Genomic DNA, 21,022 nt, shown 5'->3' on the forward strand with positions numbered 1-21,022 from the left:
TGTTCATATCCCTTAGCTATTTGTCAATTGGGGAGTGACTCTTATTTTTCTATATTTGACTCAGTTCCTTATATATTTGAGAAATGAGACCTTCATCAGAGAATCCTTCTATAAAAATTTTGAATATAACTTCATTGTTTATGGTACTTTTTAGCAAATTGTAATTTCCCTGATTATCTCTTATAATTAGGTCTGTTTTTGCTTTTGCATTTTTCTTACCTCCTCTGAAACATAATAGATTCTGCTTCAGTCACTTATTTTAACTCTGTGTTTCAAGTGTGTCTCTTTGTAAACAATGTATTGTCATATCCTAATCTACTGTGCTGTCTGTTTCTTTTTTATGGATAAGTTCATCCCATTCTCATTCACAGTTATGAATAATAACTATATCTCTGAATAATGTCTATTTCTCTCCATCCTATTTTCTTCTATCTTCCTCTCTTTCTTCTTGCCCTATCTCTTGTTTATTCTAGATTGGCTTCCATCCTGGTGTCATGGATCTCTCCTGCTAACCTCCAAAGTTGTCTTAAAATTGGAAAAATATCTCACCCTGATCTTTTGTTGTTCTTTTGCTCCAAAATTTGACTTAAGGCATTATTTTAAAGTTATTTGAAGGGGAATGTTAGGATTAAGCTAGGTTGCTGTCTCTGCTATGTTAGGAGCCAAGTTATTGCTTCTGCTCCATCATCTTGTCTCTCTGCCATCACTAGTCATTGAGAGAAAACTGAGGCACAGTGAGGATACAGATTTTGCAGGATTCATCATGATTTATCAGTTACTTGTTAATAACAAGAACTGTTTACTAGATTTTCTAATTTTTTCTTATCTAGTATCTTAAGTATAATTCATATATGCCTTTGATTACTAATTAGCCCATTTCTGGTAGTTGGGTCAAATACATTTGGGATCCTCCAAGGACATAGATGAATAGTGACAAAGGATACATGGGGCCCCTAGCCTGTGAGCAGGGGGTTGCTGGGGAATGGTGAGCCTAATGCTTCTATGGAGGAGATCTGCTTGGCTTAATGGCATTTGTTTCAACTTGAAAAGAAACAGAAAGAATGATTGGTTTGCATACCTTCTAAGATGGGGATGTAGTTGAAACCCAATTTTTTTTTGTATTTTTTAATTGACCCCCCCAGATAAAAGTATGTTAACATTTTTTGTCAAACTCTAATATTATAAATTATTATATTTTGTATTATTTACTGTATTGACTGAAGATGTGAAATGGTAGTGTTATGAATTAATTTTCTATCAGTAATTTCAAATTGAAAACATGAAAAGCAAGGCAAGTTTATACTGAAAAAAATCTATACCAGAGTATCTTTATTCCAAATACTAGAACATACAGAAAAGTTTTTAAAAATTAAATGTATTACAGTTCCTCAAAAGGAAATTGAGAGGACATCATTAACTGACAAAAGCAATCTTTTTTTTCTAACTTTATTTTATTTTTAAATTTTATTATTTAATTATCTTTTACAGTTCTTTTAAAATTTTCTCCCTCCATATCCTCCCACAGCCACTGAAAAAGTAAACAATATATTAATTATACAAGTGATTTCATTCAAAACATTTCTATATTACCATATTACCAAAAAGAAGTGAGAAGATTATATTTCACTTTGCACTAATCATCAGAGAGTTCATTAGTTCTCTCTCTGGAGGTGGATATTATTTTTTCATCATGAGTCCTTTAGAGTGGCTAAGTCTTTTACAGTTGGTCATCATTACAACATTGCCATTACTGTTCACAATGATCTCCTTTTCATTTCTCTTTGCACCAGTTCTTATAGGTATTACTATGTTTTTCTGAGGTATTATTTTAAAGTAGATTGAGGGGGAGTGTTGGAAGAGTTCAGTTGGGTTGCTGCCCTTAATCTGCCATTTTCAAAAACAGTTATTTTTAAGAGATGTTGAATTAGCCTGATAGTATACCATTGTGGTTGACTGAAGCCTGAAAAGAACCAGTGAATTATTAGTTTAGAAGAGAGTTTTTCTAAAAGAGTTTTAGTCTAACCCTCCAATTATCAATGTTATTATTGGTATCATATAAGCTTAACATAGAAACTGTTTTGGAGAACCTTTAAAGCAATATTTTGCTGCATTATTTGTATGATGAACTCATAAGCCAGAGGGTACTGGATAGAAATTGTCCCCTTCTCACACACATCCTGCAAGAAAAAGATAAAGATTCACTCAAGCATGTCCCATGCAGAGTTCACAGAGGAGAATGCTGATTGCATTGGACTCCAGAATCCTATAGCGCCTCCTTAGTGAGGTGAGGACCATTCAGGAGCAATTGGTCTTCTAATCTGTCATTGCAAACTGAAGACTTTGAATGACGTTTCTTGACCAACTGATGTTAGGCAGTTGATCAACGGATTCTCTCTTAACTGCCCATTGAGTTTTTTTTAATCAAATATTGTTTATGCAAATACCATCAGATGAATCTTATTAAGTGAAAAGTTTTTGTAATAAAACTTTAAAAAACATTTAGGACATGGTATTTCAGGTCAAGTGAAATAAATTTCATCCAAACTGGAATCAGAGAGAAAGAAAAAAACAGACTGTGTTGCATTTGGGAAATTGTGCAGTGCTTTCAGTTATTCCAGGCTGCTTCTGCACACAGAAATTCATCTTTTTAACATCAGCATTCTTCCATTTATGCCATTTGTATGGAAATCATGGAATACTCCAATCTCTGAAGAATCAAAATTGTAGATCATGCAAAAGGCAACGAGGAAACATATTGCAGGTTTATGTAGTTTATAGCATATTAAAAATGCTAATTATCATTCAAGTAGCCTAAAAGAACATAAAAGAAATGCATAATCAGAAAGGAATATGGACTGATCCTACAGTGAGAACAAATAATCATATGTGAACATCCTGAGTGTTGCCTTTGTATCTAATACCAACACTTGGAACATGTTCTGGGGTAAGTCCTTTTTGGAGCATTTATGGAAGCTAGATGAAAAGGTGGGCAGGCTTCAGATCAGTGCCATTGAATGTATTGCTGATGAAGTTTTAGAACTGTCTTATGCTTTACATATATGGTGGAGAATCCCATTAAAAACCTATCTATAAATGATAAGTTCCACCATCATAAATGTAGTAGAGGAGTAGGGAGGAGACACCTTTTGCCATTGTCTCTATCCCTCTTTCCAGGGGACTAGTTCTTGACCTAACAAGGGATGCAGAGAACCAGAGATAGAAATGGACATCACTTCTAATATACTGTCTAAGTGCTGGAAATTAGAGTTCTCTCCAGGTTCATCTGCTGACACTTCTCAAAAGAAGAAAATTACATTGTTGACAACAATAATTTGAGCTTCTCCCTCAGATTAGGAAAGAAAACAAAAAATGAGAGTGACAGATGTTCTGGTGACCTACTTCTTTAGAGCAGAGTCTGGAACTCTCCTCAGAGTGTTATTCCACCTCCCTGTGCTCTGAGCAGGGTCACCACTCCTCATCATGAACCCTGGCTGTGAGGCTGGAGGCTGAGAAAGGGGGGTTGGCAGTCAGAGGGCTTCCAGGGTAAGCCTTGCCTCTGCCATATACCATCCTGTGACCTGGGGTAAATCCTGTTGTTTTTGTAGATGGCCTCACATTCTTCCAGCTCCAGATAGGGTCTTGTGACTTATATTTACAAAAATATTTTTAACTGCCCTTTTTATGATGGTGATGATGATGGTCAAGGTTTATACTTTGTGACAGTTATTGTGCCACGTGCTTGGAAGAGAATGTCTCTCAGGTGGGGAATAGCTCAACAATTTAGGGTCTGTGGAGATAATGGAAAGGACAAAAGGGAAGGATTTAGGAAATCTGGGAAGACTTGGGTTAACTGAGTATATCCAGGGAACAATTTATACAATAGCAATTACATGGTAAAGGAAAATGACTTTGAAAGACTTAAAATACTGAAATGTTCACTGACTAGCTGCCTTTCATGTTTTAACTCTTGAGAGATGATGGACTCAATGACTAGTGTATGGATTTGTTTTATTTGAAGGGAAATGTTCTTCATTATCTATTTTTCCCCTCTATAGGGTGGAGAAGAAAGTAATGATAATTAAACCATACAAAAAAAAGAGTAAATAAAATAATTTTCAACATCGATGAAATAGAGCAAAAGGTAGTTCAGAAGGAAAAAAAAAAACTTTAAAACTAGTGTGGTTGAATCTATTATATGCTCTGCAAAAGGAAGAGGGACATGATATACTGTAGAAACTGACTCTAAGACAGTCGGGTATCCAGACAGGATGAAAGAATCCTTCAGGTCCCCATGCTTCTGTGGTTCTTTATCAAAGACTTTAGGTCTACAGACCTATTTGGGCCATCTATCCTATATTCCTTTCATGCCATATAGCCATCTTGTTCCCAAAAATGTAAAATTGTTTGAGGGACAAAAATGAAGCTGTTTACAATTCCATTTTAATATTACAAGTTTTGGAGAGCTAGGTGATACAGTGCAAGAACTCTGGGCCTGGAGTAAAGAAGACCCAAATTCAGATCTGGCCTTCTTAGATATTTCCTAGTTGTGTGGCCCTGAGCAAGTCATTTAACCCTATTGCCTCAGGTTCCTCATCTACAAAATAAGTTGGAGAGGATATGGCAAGCCACTCTAATTATTTGTCAAGAAAACCCCAAGTGGGGTCATGAATAATTGAACACATCTGAAATGACTGAATGAACATAATATTATAAGTTTTCCATAATATAATCTAATTTAAGAAAGAGTGCTTGGACTTGAAGTCAGGAAGACCTGAGTTAAAATCTAGCCTCAGAAACTGCCTTGCTGTGTGACCGTGGGCAAGTTGCTTAACCTCTGTCACTGGAAAAAGAAATGGGACCCCAGCATCTTTGTCAAGAAAACCCCATGGACAGAATTTCATGGATCTTGTAGGATCAGACATGACTGAACAATGGCAACACCAATATACTTTAAAATTGTTAAAGCATTTAAAGTGTTAAAGCATATTTTCTCAGTCTGGGCAATTTTATCAGAGAATAGGTAGAAAAGGCCTGACAAGTCAAAGTTGATTTTCTAGTTATACCAAATAATTTATTTTGTTTATATTATTAATTTCCAACATCTGTTCTTTGTTTTTGGTTTATGGTCAATTTATCATCTTGTCAGTTATTTTCGGGAACCCTCCAGTGTAAAATAAAAGAGCAGATATGGAAATTCTACATTTCTAAGCAGTAGACTAAATTCTCAACATTCATCTCTTTGGGGTTATAATAATTTTTTCTTTCCCTTTTTCTTTCAAAGCCTCACCAGAATTCCTGAAGAAGCCTGCTAATATATATGCACATGAATCAATGGATATTGTGTTTGAATGTGAAGTGACTGGGAAACCCACGCCCACCGTCAAATGGGTCAAGAATGGTGACATGGTGATCCCAAGTGATTACTTTAAGATTGTAGTAAGTATTTTTTCAGTGGGTGTTTCCACCACGCCAGTGCATGTGCATGAAAGATGACTCTGTTTCTAACTTAAATCATTTATTTATAACAAAAGTCTTAAGATATGTTTACATAAAATCAGAGAGAGAATAAAATTTATGATACTTACTGTATGCCAGGCACTGAACTAATCATTTGAGATACACATAAAGGGACCAGACAGCCTCTGCCCCCAGGGTGCATCCATTCCAGTGGCAGGGAGCTGGTCAGGACGAGGCCTAGAGGGCTGGGCCCAGCAAGATGAGACCAATGACACTGAAGCTCCAGGTGTGGGTCAGGAAGGGTCCCCAGAGCAGCTAATGATTGTTCAGAGTCATGAGACTAAGCAGTGGTCCGGGCTGGACCAGAACTCAACTGGGCAGCAGTCCCTCCTTCTCTCTCCCTCTCTCTTCATTAACTGGTTGTTTGGTCCATCCTGTAGAGTGCTCTGGGCCTTTCTGCCCACATTTGAGCAGTGACTCAAATAAATGGCAGGTTGTATGGCCTCAGGCAAAGTAGTTCATTTTTCTGGGTCTTCGTTTTCTCATGTTTAGATGATGAGGTTGGACTGTATGACCTCCAAGATCCTGTTCATCTCATCATCTCTTGGAAAATACTTTAAAAAATGATAATGCATTAAACAAATGTAAAATGTTAGGTAGCATCTTTATTCCATTGAAATAGAAGCCATATGGGTTCACATCCCAGTTCTGTCTTGTTATACTTTTCTGAGCCACAGAGCATTAATTTTTGTTATTTATCATATATATTTCTTGGTAGTTTTAGGCTTTTCTTGTTTAATACATTAAATTCTTTTAGTTGAAAAATAGACTAATATTTCCCATTCTCTTTTAGTTTTCATCCCAAATCTTCCAAAATGGAATATGTCTTAGAAATATATGTTCTTGTCTCACACTATTGTCATGAATAATATGCTTGCTAAACCTCAAAGCACCATATAAATGTGTAGTGATGTCATCACCATCATTATCATTAACATTGTTATATTACACAACTATACTTTCCTCAATGGCCCTAGTTACAGGGGAAAGTTGTTCAAAGACCATATGGCCATGGCTTCCCCATTTGAAATCTCAATTATGTCATTAAAAGTTTGGTGTCTGAGTATTTCTTTGTTTTTAATCACATACCTAATTGTGCCTCACAGACTATATTCTAAAGGGAATTGTGTGAAATACATAGTAGACATGTTATATATAGAAAGATGTTTCCCAAAAAATTAAGTGGAAATTCATCTAAAAGAACTGAATTAGCATTTCATTCATTTATCTTTCTCTTCATTGGATGACTGCAATGACATTTTTGCCTGCTAATACCACAGATTGTTGTGTTCTGATGTGTGGGAGCAATCTATGGTCATTTTTAAAGTGAGTATCTCAGAAAGGTATTTTGACTTTGCTAATAAAGAATCTTGAGGTCAAGTCACCAATGACATTAAATATGGCCATATGATACTGATTCCTCTTTTGCAGGAGACAAAATTACAACCAAGAGTGTTCCTTCCATATGTACTGGGAAGGATGTACAGCTTAGATGTAGATCCATGTTACAGATATTGTGGATGCTTTCCTTTTTGATAAATGAGGATTTTAAAAGATATTCCATAATCAAATCATTAAATTTTTTTATTCTTATTTCTCAGAAGGAACATAACCTTCAGGTTTTGGGTCTGGTGAAATCAGATGAAGGATTTTATCAGTGCATTGCGGAGAATGATGTTGGAAATTCACAGGCTGGAGCCCAACTAATAATCCTTGACCATGGTAAGAAGGAACTGGGGTAATGTGATGAAATATTTTAGGCATTTGAAGAATTGCCTCTTAGGCAGTGTTATAAAAAAAAAACAACCCACATGATGTTAATCTCTTCATAATGACATTTCATTAAGAACCTTTCTTTATAGCCAAGGTAGGTGGGATGACTTAAATTTTAAGATAAAATTTCTTTATTGAAGTGTCATTGACCACAAAAACAAATTGTCCTTGGCTTCTATTTTTTTTAAACAAAAATTTCAGGTAAAATCTGAAAGGGGATTGCAGTTAAGAGGAAAAAAATAAAGATCCATGGATGTTCATAGTTACTGATTTTACATTGCATTGATTTAAATCTTAGAATTCTATTCATGGAACTATAGGATTGAGAACTGCAGGGAGATTTGGACCTAGAGAAATTAAGAGATTTACCTGTGTTCTCAGGTGGAGTCACTACGCCAGAGTACACTGAGCCCCAGAGCTGGAGTCAGGAAAGGCTCATTCCTTGTAGGGCCACTAGGAGGCACCAGAGTTCGCCAAGCCCCAGAGCTGGAGTGAGGAAAGGCTCATTCCCTGTGGGGCCACTAGGAGGCACCAGAGTGCGCCGAGCCCCAGAGCTGGAGTCAGGAAAGGCTCATTCCTTGTAGGGCCACTAGGAGGCACCAGAGTTCGCCGAGCCCAGAGCTGGAGTCAGGAAAGGCTCATTCCTTGTCGGGCCACTAGGAGGCACCAGAGTGCGCCGAGCCCCAGAGCTGGAGTCAGGAAAGGTTCATTCCTTATAGGGCCACTAGGAGGCACCAGAGTGCGCTGAGCCCAGAGCTGGAGTCAGGAAAGGCTCATTCCCTGTCGGGCCACTAGGAGGCACCAGAGTGCGCCGAGCCCCAGAGCTGGAGTCAGGAAAGGCTCATTCCTTGTAGGGCCACTAGGAGGCACCAGAGTGCGCCGAGCCCAGAGCTGGAGTCAGAAGTCCTGAGATCAAACAGCCTGTAGCATTCTGCAGCCAGGTGACCCTGGGCAAGTTAAATAACTTCGGTTTGCCTCAGTTTCCTCCACTGTAAAATCAGAATAATAGCACTAGCTCCTTGTGTTGATGTAATCCAGCACCTGGCACCCAGTAAGCAGTCTGTAAAGTTAACTTGCTGACTAGGTTATATGACAATTTTCCAAGGAATCTTTCAAATTCAAATCCTATGCTCTTTCTACTGTGCAGTGCTGTCTTCTTTCCAGTTAAGACTGAACTCTAAAACATAATCTATACTTTTCACAGAATTAGATTTTTTCCCCTAATTTTTTCAGCCTTTGTTGTGTTTTTTTAAAGAAGAAATAAGACATTTAAATTTTTCCAGTTATATGGCTTGTTGAATTTTTTCAATTTTATCCTTTGAAACTGATAGGCTTTTGATGACTGAAAAAAAGTATTGTACATAAAAGAGACACATTTAGGAAATAATCTTAGCAAGATATTTGTTTGGCAGATGCATAGATTGTTAAGAAAGCCCTGTTATCCAGAACCTCTCACAGTCAGAATATATTCATCTTTGTAGTTGTCATTTAGTATATATTTGAGAAAACAGATATTAGATTGGGGAAGTGGAAACTCTCTTTGTATCTATTTTTTATTCATTATACTTCTCTTTCATATTGAACTTGTTACAAAACCAAATGAGCATTCTCTTACCATCATGGAAACTCTCTCACACTTTATTTACTAATTTCAAAATAAATGTGAGTTAAACTCACCACAAACAGAAGATCTCTATGAGATAAATGTAATACAACAGACCCAAGTTTTCCAGACTGGAAATCAAAGCAGGCCATATTATCCATATTATTTATGAGAGACCTTTTCATAGAATAGTTCATTGAAAGTCACAAAAAATTCAGATCTTTGTCAGTATAGATCAGTGTAATAAGCATGATCATTAAAATGCTCTATTAACTAACTAGGAAAGAGCAGTAAAGGGTGCTTTCTAGTAACAGGCAGCTTAGTTTTTTGGAATAATTCATAGATGGCTGTGTTTCCTGTGTTTTTGTCCAGGCTTGCCAATGATGTAACCTTCTGATGTCACAAGTATTTGTTTGTCCTAGAAATATTTTATCCTAAAGTATTAATTATGTATCTGATCTATAAATGGTGCTTTAGGTATTGGATGGATTAGAAGAGAGAATGAGGATGGTGAGGGGATAGAATATTAAGGACAGTCATATACACATACATTTTTAAACTATGATTGACTTCATTTGTAATTTGGTAATTCTGTGTATGTTGTCTTATGCAGGTTCAAAATGTATAAAAAAAAGTTAAGATCCCTTCATTTGGAGGTTACCTGGGTAATCCATTGTGAGGCAGTTAAGGAGGACCTGGAGGGAATGACACAGTAAATAAAGAACTCATACCCTCAGTAGTAGATCATCTATCCAGTCTCTCTAACAAAGCTAGTGCTTAGCTCTCTGGCTTCCACTTCCAGACCTTTCTCACAAGGCATCTCCTTCTTCTCTTGAGTAGCTGTACTTGTTGAAGCATATTTTTCTCATATGAAACTCATCCAACATTTAAGAAGTTCTCCCCTTTGCTACCACTTTTGCCTTCTAGAGGCAAATGAAATCATTATAACCCTTCCTCCATGTTCCAGCACAGCTTTGCATCCCTTTGGGCTGATCTACAGATTGAACATCTCATGGGGTTTCATTTGCTCCTCTGATGAAATGGCTTTGAATCCTTACATCATTTCATTCCCCTCTCCTGGACACGTTCCTGCTGGTCAAGCTAGTTCCTAAACTAGGGCATTCAGAACAGAATGAGCACTCTGGGCAGCAACAGACCAAGGCAGTGAACAGAGAAATTATCCATTCAGTTCAACAATGTAAATTTTTACTTTACTCTGAGATCTCTGATAGATGAAGAGGATAAGAATACAATAGGAAATCAGTTTTGGCCTTGAAAAGCTTTATATCCGCTGGGTGTGTTATGGGATGGTTCCATGGACACTTGGAAGATTGGAAGACTGTTGAAGAATTCGAGAGTACCTCCAGTTTGGAGGATCTGGAAAGTTCATGGACAGGCCGGTAGCATTCTAAAAGCTAATGAGAAGAAATGAGAATAAAATAAAAGGCAGATTCTTCTCTTTGGAGCCGGAAGCTCAAGTGCCCACTACAAGGAGCCACAAGTAATACCGATTAACTGGAACAGAGACCCCTTGGAGGGGAGTGGTACGAAATAGGGTTGGAAAGGTATGTAGGAAGCAGATTGTAGAAGGCCTCAAGTGACAAGCCAATAGAGAGTTGCTGAATGTTTTGTTAACCCTTGAACTAAAGTGTAGGGCAGAAGGAAAGGATTAAGGCTTGGGATTTGAGATTGGTGAGGGAGGAGAAGCCAGAGGGGATACTGCTCGAGCTCTGAGTCTACAGTGACTCTGGAGAGTCATTGGTAGAAATAGGGACTGGTTTTTGGAAGAAGGCAGTGAATTTGGTTTGGGATCTTTTCACTTGAAATAGCAGTTATTTGAAACTAGGTTATGTGAGGACAAAGCTCAGTTGGAGTCACTTAATAAGAAGCAGATTCATGGGGAAAGCAAGGAGGGAGTCTCACAAATAGCTGCAATAAAAAGAAAATAAGTTGGTTAAGGAAATCTTAATAACTTCTAGGTTTCCTCAATTGTTAATTCTGGCAACTTGATTTCACTTGCCTTACTCATCCAATCCCTTTGAAATTTGTGTTCTGCTGATAGAAGTAGCTAATCTAATCTAATGGGTTTTTTTTTTTTTTTTAGGTTTTTGCAAGGCAAATGGGGCTAAGTGGCTTGTCCAAGGCCACACAGCTAGGTAATTATTAAGTGTCTGAGGCTGGATTTGAACTCAGGTACTCCTGACTCTAGAACCAGTGCTCTATCCACTGTACCACCTAACCACCCCCAGTCTAATGGGTTTTTGTTGCTCTAAAGACTAGGCCCGTTTTCCTCACAAATCAAATGCTTCCTCTTCTGTGCAGATGGATCTTGATTATATGACGCAGTTGTCCCAGTAATTTACAATGGCAGAATTATTTGCCATTATGCCAGCTCCCTAATATGAGGCTCCAGAAACTAGAGAGTTCTAACAGCAGGTCTCTGGAAAATTAGTCAAGGTACATTTGAGACCTCCAATGGCCTCAAATTCCTGGTCTTTAAGCAGTAGAGAAAGGGAGGGAAGGAGGGCAGCCCCAGTTTCATCTTTACATCTCAGTGCCACAAACTTTCCAGGTTTCTTGGCCAAGAGCATGTTGTCTGTAGATTTCTATCCCTTGGGATTCTCAATATCCTGGACCAAATAGGCCTTGGTGGCCTACTTCACTGGCCAGACTGATTCTGGGCTACCTCATCCTCCCAGATATTATCCCTTATTAGACAACAGAGAAAGAACTTCTTCAACAACTTCCCATTCTTGGTATTTGTCTATTTTGGCTATGGTGGATTTGAATAGAGCTAACATTATGAAATCATTATGTGTCCAAAGAGGCTATTACACTAGCGAGCTTGTGTTGCTTCATTGATAGTTTAAATAATATATGGATGCCTTCTTTGGTTTAGACCATTGGTTCAGATCAAATCTTTATAAGTAAGTCCTGGGAAAAGAGTGCAACCTAAGTACAATGCTCTACTCTTTCACTTCAGTGTTACTATGGGTCACTTGACTTATACGAACAATCCAAACATTGCATAGGACTGCTATAAATTTTGCTTTGAGAATGTGTGCTCCCATTAGTTAAGTCCTACACCAGAGTTTTGACACTAGTATTGTTAAGATGTGATTGAGCAGAGACATTGCCCCACATGTACCATGTGTTTTTGTAATCAACTTGTTTTGGTAAACTTAATTATAGTCAGCCAGATCTACTTAGTAGTTCTCTAGTAGTTCTTAAAAAATAGTTGGAAGAAGTTCATCTGAATCTCTTATGTCCCACCATACACCCCCAATGGTAGTTGTCAGCATGAAAAATGGAAATCTATGAGAATAAAACTCTTGAGTATTATTACCAGTGTATACCAATATTCGTTCCCTGTATCTCAATTCAAGTCACCATATTGGTACTCTGGGTCAGGGAAAGCATATGATCTAGTCCAAATAAGAGGGAGCAATGAATGAAAGATCATAAATGGAAAAATGACTTCCCAGAATTAGTGTGCTATATCAGATTATGCTTTTTGGCTTGTCGAATGATTTTTCAGAGATATGCAAACTTGATGTTTCAGGAATAATTACTTAACCTCTCTGGGTCTCAGTGTATATGGCTCTCAAATGACTGTATGATCTTACCAAGATTCCTTTCTGATGGAACATCTCCAATGTTGCATGGAATATCTCTTTAATAAATATTTATTAAATGAATACTTTCTATTCAGCAACAAGTTTCTGGCACAGTTGCCTATAATAATTAAAAGCATATTTTTGTATCAAATATATGTACTATTTTAAAGCCTTTTATGAAAAATTGAGATTATAAAAAATTATAGAAGCTTCAACTATTTCTTCCTTTTGATACCCAGTTTTCTTATATCATATAACCTAGAGTAAATCACTGTTAGAAAACAAGTAAGATCTGAGAAAGCAACATTTCTAATAAATGAAATTGTAAATTATAGATTATACATTTAGGATCAGAAATTTCATCCCCTAAAACAAGAATATTAGAAGTGTACAAGTGACTGATTCCTACCTTTCTATAGCTAATCTCATCCATTTCCAATTGAGAAATACAAGAAATATATATCCTTTTAAGAATACTCTTAAAGTTAATGAAAAGTTTCATATTTTAGTAAAGCTATGATACTATCAGAGATTCTGTCATCAGATATTTATATCAACGGTATAAGTTGCTACTCAACCACACTGATAACCCATGTGGTTCTTGTCCCTGTATCTCCATAATCCTACTTAAAGAATCTTCTCAATGTCGGAGGCCTTCTTTTGATTCTAAAAATATTTTGTGGACAATATTTGTTGACATATTACAGGTACATATAGATCATGCCGCAGATTGTTTGCCATATTAATTGATATAAATTTGTTTCAAAGAAATTAAATTATTCTTGTGTTCTACAGGATGATGGTTTTGGAGGAGAAAAATGAGAATTGGAGTGAAAACTAGAAAAGAACAGGTGGTAGAGATTGAGAGGAAGTGCTTTTGAGAAGAGGACTGCAGATGGTTTGCTGTCATATCCCCATGATAAATATTTGACAAACATACAAGCAGCAGAAATGGAAGGGAATAATTATTGAACTGAGGGAAAAATGCATGGACAAAAATCAAATCTGCTACAATGGAATATTATAATTTCATATAAAGTATTCTAAAGAAATTATATGACAGGACAAGTCTTAGTATCTTTCTGCCCTAATTTATAAATGCTGTTATGGAAGCAGATCCCCTGGCCTCCAGTTCAGTGTTCCACAGAGAGACTAATCACTCAGAGCATATGTTTCTATAAATTGGTCATCATCTTAGATCGTGGAGTGACTCGTGAAGACAGGATGGTTCTCAGATTAAGTAGTGCACTCTAGGAAATAATATGTGGGAAGGATTAGCGGCACTTGCGATTGACCATTAATTATAAAAATGACTTTCATGGAAGCACTGCCCATATCATTTCCATTTTGCAAGCTTAAGGAAATAAAGCAATTTGTCCATAGATGCACATAATTGGCAGATTCCCTCTCAGACTCATACCTTCTGACCCAAGCCATTTAAGTAGTTGTATTGTGTGTTCAGAATACTTGATAGAAAGCAAACACATTTAAAGTTAATGACACCTAACCAACTTTAGAATTTTTACAACATTAAAAAACTTACAATATGCACTCTGTCATCTTTCAGATAGAGTCACGTGCTTGACACATTTTAGCATTCATTCCTCATCACAAAACCACACATCACAGCCTATATTAAATATTCTTTTGATGATCCATTTTTTTCAAAGTCAAGCTCTAGGTTTAGGTTTTCAATGGAGTTGAAGTTTTGTGAGTTCCTAGGCTCTGGAGCATATTGATCTCTGTCTCTTGGATAAGTTTCTAAATGGCTGTCAAGTGCAATTGTATGGTATAGTTCAGAGATTTGTTATGGAAGACTGTTGACACTAAGGAATCTCTAATTCTCAAATAGCTCCTTTTCTCAGAATAGCAGTCTTTATACCAGAGTTCATCATTCTCCAAAAGGTGACAAGATTGTCATGTCATTTAGAAGTTTAAAAATTCCTAAAATAATTTTTGGATGGATGTAGTTAAATTTGATGCAGATGTTGAGACCTTACAGGATTACCCGAAGTTATCCAGGAAGTGGTTTCTGTGTAGCCTTGACTAAAAAAAAAGAACTTTGCCAATATAATGGGCATTTTCTAATGCTCAGTATTCTGGTCTTTAGTGGTCTTAGCATGATCAGGTATTTTTCCTTCATAGCAATAGTTTTATTGGTCTCTTCTCTCTTCTGAAATCTGCAGAGTTCAGTGGCCTCCAAACACTTTTCCTTCATTGAAGACCAAACAGAAGGTAACAGTGGAACATTCCAGGGTGGCTTGAAATGCATCATCCAAGTGACCAAGAGCTAGCTAACAGTGGGGAAACCCAAGCAGACATTCTAGACTCCCAAGTGTTGGTAGAAATACACGAACTATTTTCATTACTATTTCAAAAGAAAAAGAATTATTTGTTCCAATTATTTGGCAAACATTTATGCAAATGATTTTCTCAAAAAATGATTCACATTAAGATTCTGTTTATTCCATTACCTGAAATAATGATCATGAATATATTTCTAAGAACAAATATTTATTTTAATGTTTGTTTTATGAACTCCTAAGATATCAGAATTCTATTTTCTTTCTAGAAAGAACCTTAAAGATTACCTGTCCAATTGACTTTATTTTTAGAAATGAAGAAACAGTTTCAGAAAAGTTTTAACAGCAATAGTAACAGCATTGACGACAATAGTATATATATATATATATTTTGCTTTATGGCTTGCAAAAAAACCTGATCAGGCCTATAACCCAGGTCTCCTACCTGTTTTCAAGTATGCTACTGTCATGGGGGGAAAAAAGTTCTCAGAAATTATACAGTTGGCTAACAAGACAGAAGCAAAACTAGTTTGAATTTTTCTTCAGATTATTTTTATTTTCACAAGGAGAAGTGAAGAAAAAAAGTAAAAGTGAACAGAAATATTAGAACTTATAGATTAACAAATCTCTTAAAATTCATATTATTTTATAACAATGATTATACTTATTTACTTGTACATACCATTGTTAAACCAAAAAGTAAAAGTTGAGGGATCAAGTATTCTAATGTAAACTTAAAAGCAATTTAAAAAAGAAAAAAAATGATTTAAGTTTAAACTCTCACATTCCAATAACTTAAAAATATTCTCCTTTAAAATGATGTTCAAAATTCATCTTTAATTGTCATTTGTGAGTTTTCATGAATGATGCTTAATAGTAGGCAGAAATGTATTGGAAATGTATTTTTTTACCACTAGAACTAGTAATTTTACTATTTTAATATGCTACTAATAATTTTCATTCACTTTATAAAGTATATAAAACATATTGATTGGGGCAGCTAGTTGGCACGGTGGATAGAGCACTGGCCCTGGAGTCAGGAGGATCTGAGTTCAAATCCAGCCTCAGATACTTAATAATTACCTAGCTGTGTGACCTTGGGCAAGTCACTTAACTGCATTGGTTAGCAAAGCCAAAAAAACCACATTAATTAATGACTGGATATGAAGTCATTGTTTTATGCTCAAAATCATTTATTATGATGTCCTTTAAAAATGAAATCACTTATAAAGTAATAATACTTAAAATTGTCATATATATTAAGAGTTGGTTACTAGCAAAAGATAAAATTGCAGTGATTTTTTTCCATTAAGATTTTTTATTTTTTTCATTTAACAACCATTCCTGTACTTTTAAAATGTAAAATGGGCTTTTAAATAAGAGTAGAATATGAAAACACTATGTGTGTCTGTTTCTATATATTTTCATATGTACTATTTCCATCAGATATAGTATTTTGTTACTTCTGTAATTAGTAGGATAAAGAATGAAAGCTAAGGGAGAATCAAGGCAAGTTTTATAATCAACAACATGTTTTTAGTAAAGGAAATTCATATTTTATTAGCTCATTAAATGACTTTAAGGATATTATGGCCAAAGTAGATAAGGACACATTGAATATCACATCATTTTTATTTGTAGAAAAATGTGTCAAAAATTCCATATAGTATTTGAAGTTAATGTTGAATGTGGAATGGAATAAATGAATAATAAAGGCCTGAAACTTGGCTAAAAAGCAGGAAATTGTTAGCTGGAGTATTTTTTAAGGAGAATATTTTCAAGTTATTGGCATGTGATAGTTTAAACTTAATTTAAGCCAACATTTCTAGTCACTTATTTTTTCTTAACTTCTTATAAAAATAAAAATGATTCAAAGAAAAATTCATCTCCAAACTCCTGCTGCTTTCTGACTTATTCATCATTCATATAACTTCCGGTGCCTTTTTTTCTCCCCAGGAAGGTATCATACTAAACTTGGAAACAGTTAAGAGGTCTGACAATATACAGAAACTGTTGATATTAATCTTTTCTGGATTGTTTTTCTGATTTCTAAAGTCATATAATAGGATAGGTAATCTCTACGGTTCTTTATAAAAGGAAATAGCATGCTAGGAAGTCAGTACATTCATTTTTTAGAGGTTCACAAAACAAATGGAAAATATTTTGTTCTTAGAAACATATTTGTGATTATTTTTTCAGATTTGGAATAAATGCAATTCATCATATGAACAGTCAAGTAGAGGCATGGAGCTCAGACTGAAGACTTAAAAAACTGAGTCAGTGGTTTCATTTGTGTAGGGATCAACCATTTAGAATCCTAGGGCTCTGGAAGACCTGAGATGAGTGATGTGAACCCATTCATGGCCTTTCTAACTCTGTCCCACAGTGACTTGAAGTGAGCTCAGGCTCACAGCCCAGGAGCTCCCATAGAAAAGATCATTCAGCTGGCGACCAGACCCAGATGGAAAGAAGCAAAGCTCAGTTATGAAGAAAAGTTGTACATTAGAGAACAGAGCTAGCATTTTGGGTGGGATCTTAAACCTTGTGTTTTGTTAATTTATAAAAAAGAAAAAAGTTAAATAGCATCTATAAATAATATAGAATTGTGTGGACTCAGAAATTTTTTTATTTTTCTTCGAAATCAAGCTTTACTTGAGTTATGAGGACTGGTCAATAGATACATATAGTATGGAGAATGGGGTTTCTCCATGGACTTAATTCAATTTATTTTCTAAATTCCTTGTTGATATAGGAACTAGAGTTTCATGTGTTTTCAGAAAGGCATAAAGTATCCTTTAATCAAATTTTTTATTCCTTAATGGTTCACTACCTGTTTACTATCTTTTAAGTTTTTCTAGTTTCAGGAATGTCAGTTGCTTTTCCAACTACACTATTCACAATTCTTCTTACTCCTCTGTACTCTTAGCACAAATCAATTTTATTAATTATCTTACAAATTCTTTTGTATAGTGAATAATTAGACCTCAGGTGCATAGAAGAACATTTTGTTTTCAGCTTGCAGAAGGATAACCTGTGATTTTATTGGTATCCTAAATCCCTACTGAGGAACTTCCTCTACCATGGAAGTTAATACTTTGATGGAACCTCATAAGCTGCCAGAGGCCAGGAGACTGTTCCTTTAGCCAGTGTGTGTCAGAGACTTCAACTGAAACCAGGATAGATAGAATAGATTAGAGATAGATAGATAGATACATAGATAGAATTAACAAATAGAACTGATAGAACAGATGTAACTGATAGAGCAAACAGAACAGATAGATGATAGAACAGATCGAAAGACAGGATAGATAGGCATACAAATACATATATGTTCTGCCAGCAATAATGAAGCCCAGGGCCAGGCTTGCAAATGACAATGTAGCTTGACATGTGTGGACATATGCCAGCCAACCACTGTATTCCAGTGAGGATATTCTCTTGATTGCGCAGTTTTTAAATTAAAATGTGGAAATATTTATTGAGCACCTACTATGTGTAGGGTAATAAAAATATTTTCTGGATGTTCTGTTGGCTTGAACATTGTAGGAAACAACTTCAGTAGAGTTGGCATACATTCACTACTGTAATTTACGTTCCCTATTAGAACTTTTTGGTTTTTTGAAAGATGATTTTTGCTATTTGAGAACTTGAAAAGGTTATGGATTTACAGTGTTTACAGATTTTTAAAAATTTTCAATTACAGATTTTTATTTACTGCTTAATTTATTCGATAAAGCTCCACTAAGTGTCCACTATATGAAAGGCCCTATGTCAGTGACATGGACAATGTTATCTTGTATGATTGTACTGATCAGAGTAGCCAAATTTTCCACAGTTGTTCATAATTACAATATTGTTGATACTTTGCATAATAATCTCCTAGTTTTTCCTCATTTCACTTTTCATCAATTCATTTAGGTCTTCCTAAACTGAACTCTCCTCATCATGTCTTTTTTTTTGGGGGGGGGGGGTTGCAAGGCAATGGAGTTGTGACTTGCCCTAGGTCACACAGCTAAGTAATTATTAAGTGTCTGAAGCTGGATTTGAACTTAGCTTCCTCTGAGTCCAGGGCCAGTGCTCTAACCACTGTGCCACCTTGCTGCCATCCCACCTTTATCATTTCAAGCCCAGTAGTACTTCATCCCAATCATATGTCATAACTTAGTCAGCCATTGCCTAATTTATGAATATCCTCTCAATTTCCAATTCTTTACCACTACAGAAATTGTTATTATAAATATTTTGAACATATAGGTCCTTTTTCTTGGATCTCTTTGGTCTACAGACCTAGTTTGTTAGTTCAAAGGGTTTTGTAGTTCTTTGGATATAGGTTCAGCTTCTTTTCTAAAATGATTAGACAAGTTAGACTAATACATCATTAATGGCCCTATTTTTCCCTCATCCCCTCTAGCATTTGTCATTTATGGTAGGTCTGAGGTGGTACCTGAAAGATATTTTAATTTGCATTTCTCTAATAAGTAGTTATTTAAAGCAATATGATTATAGTTAGCTTTGATTTCTTCTTCTGAAAACTGCCTGTTTGTATCTTTTGACTGTTTATCAATTAGGGGATTGCTCTTATTTATAAATTTGAGTCTGTTTTCTATATATTTGAGAAATGAGACCTTTAATCATAGAAATTCGCTATAAAATTTTCCGTATTACTTCATTGTCTGTGGTACCTTTTTTTTGGAAGGCAACGGGGTTAAGTGACTTGCCCAAGGCCACACAGCTAGGTAATTATTAAGTGTCTGAGACTGGATTTTAACCGAGGTACTCCTGACTCCAGGGCCGGTGCTTTATCCACTGCACCACCTAGCCTCCCCCTGTCTGTGGTACCTTTCAGCAAAATATAAATTTCTCTGATTATCTCTTTTAATTATATCTGCTCTTGCTTCAGTTTTATCTGAGATCATGATTGCTACCCCTGCCTTTTTTACTTCAGCTGAAGCATAATTCTGCTTTAGCCCTTTATTTTAACTCTGTGTGTGTCTTTCTGTTTTAAAAGAAACATATTGTAGAATTTGGAACTCATGTAAACAACTTATGATTGGATTCTCTTTTCTGTTCTAGTCTACTATCTGCTTCTGTTTTATAGGTGAGTTCATCCCATTCATATCTGGTTATGATTACTTACTGTATATTTCCCTTTATCTTATATTTTTCTATTTGGACTTTTCCTCTCTTTTTTTTTATTCTGTCCCTCCTCAAAAGTCTGTTTTGCTTTGAACTTTTGATTCTCTTAATGCAACGTTCTTTTTATCATTTTCCATGCTTCATCCTGTTGCTGCCTCCCTCCCACTCCCAATTCTCCAGTTCCCCAATCTCTCTTATCCTCTTTCTTTTCTATTTTCCTATTGGGTAAGATAGATTCCTTTACCCACCTAAGTGTTTGTGTGTGTGTGTGTGTGTGTGTGTGTGTGTGTGTGTGTGTGTGTGTGTGTCTGTGTATTCTTCACTCTTTAAACCAATTCTATTGAAAGTGAGGTTCAAGCTTTGCCTGCCATTCACCCCTCTACCATAAAAACACTTTCTCAGGCACTTCTTTTATGTGAGGAAAATTTCCTCATTCCTCCTATCCCTTCCTCCCCGCTACACATACTTTTTCTAACCCTTTCCTTTTTTTTAAATAGATCTTACCAATATAATTGACTTCTAAATATAATTAGCTCTGAAAATGTCAGTACACCCACTTTCTATGTGAATCCCTTCAACTGCTCAATTAATGATAAATTATTAGGAGTTTTTTTGTTATCATCTCATATAGGAATATAAACTAGTGAATCCCTTATGATTACTCTTTTATTTTTATCTTTTTATCCTTTTTTTAAGTCTTATGTTTGAATGTCAAATTTTCCTTTCTGTTTTTTTTCCTAAGGAATGCTTGAAAGTTCTCTATTTCTTTAAATATTCTTCCCCCCCTTCAGAATTACATTTATTTTGATGAATAGATGATTCTTGGTTGTAATCCTAGAGTTTTGCCTTTGGGAATATCTTATTCCAAACTCTTTCATCCTTTAGTGTGGAAGCAAAAGCTTATGTGATTCTGACTGTTGCTCAATATTATTTAAATTGTTTTCTTTATGGACGCTTCTTCTTTACCTGAGAATTCTGGAATTTGTTTATTAATATTTCTTGGAGTTTTCACTTTGGAATCTCTTTTAGGAGGCGATCAGTATTGTCTTTCAATTTTTATTATACCCTCTGAA

The 21,022-nt window shown here is 35.7% G+C and overlaps 1 protein-coding gene across 4 annotated transcripts in view; it reads left to right on the forward strand.

The window, feature by feature from the left end:
• Nucleotides 1–21,022, forward strand: part of NEO1 (neogenin 1) — a 167,180-nt gene that overhangs the window by 37,626 nt on the left and 108,532 nt on the right. For all 4 annotated transcript variants that reach the window (XM_074232671.1, XM_074232673.1, XM_074232670.1 and 1 more), the window contains exons 5-6: nt 5,282–5,436; nt 7,119–7,239. In XM_074232671.1, the coding sequence (XP_074088772.1) occupies nt 5,282–5,436; nt 7,119–7,239 (276 nt within the window). The remainder of the gene's footprint in view (nt 1–5,281; nt 5,437–7,118; nt 7,240–21,022) is intronic.

This window comes from Macrotis lagotis, chromosome 4 (assembly GCF_037893015.1).
Source record: "Macrotis lagotis isolate mMagLag1 chromosome 4, bilby.v1.9.chrom.fasta, whole genome shotgun sequence".
In the NCBI taxonomy this organism is placed as follows: Eukaryota; Metazoa; Chordata; class Mammalia; order Peramelemorphia; family Peramelidae; genus Macrotis; species Macrotis lagotis.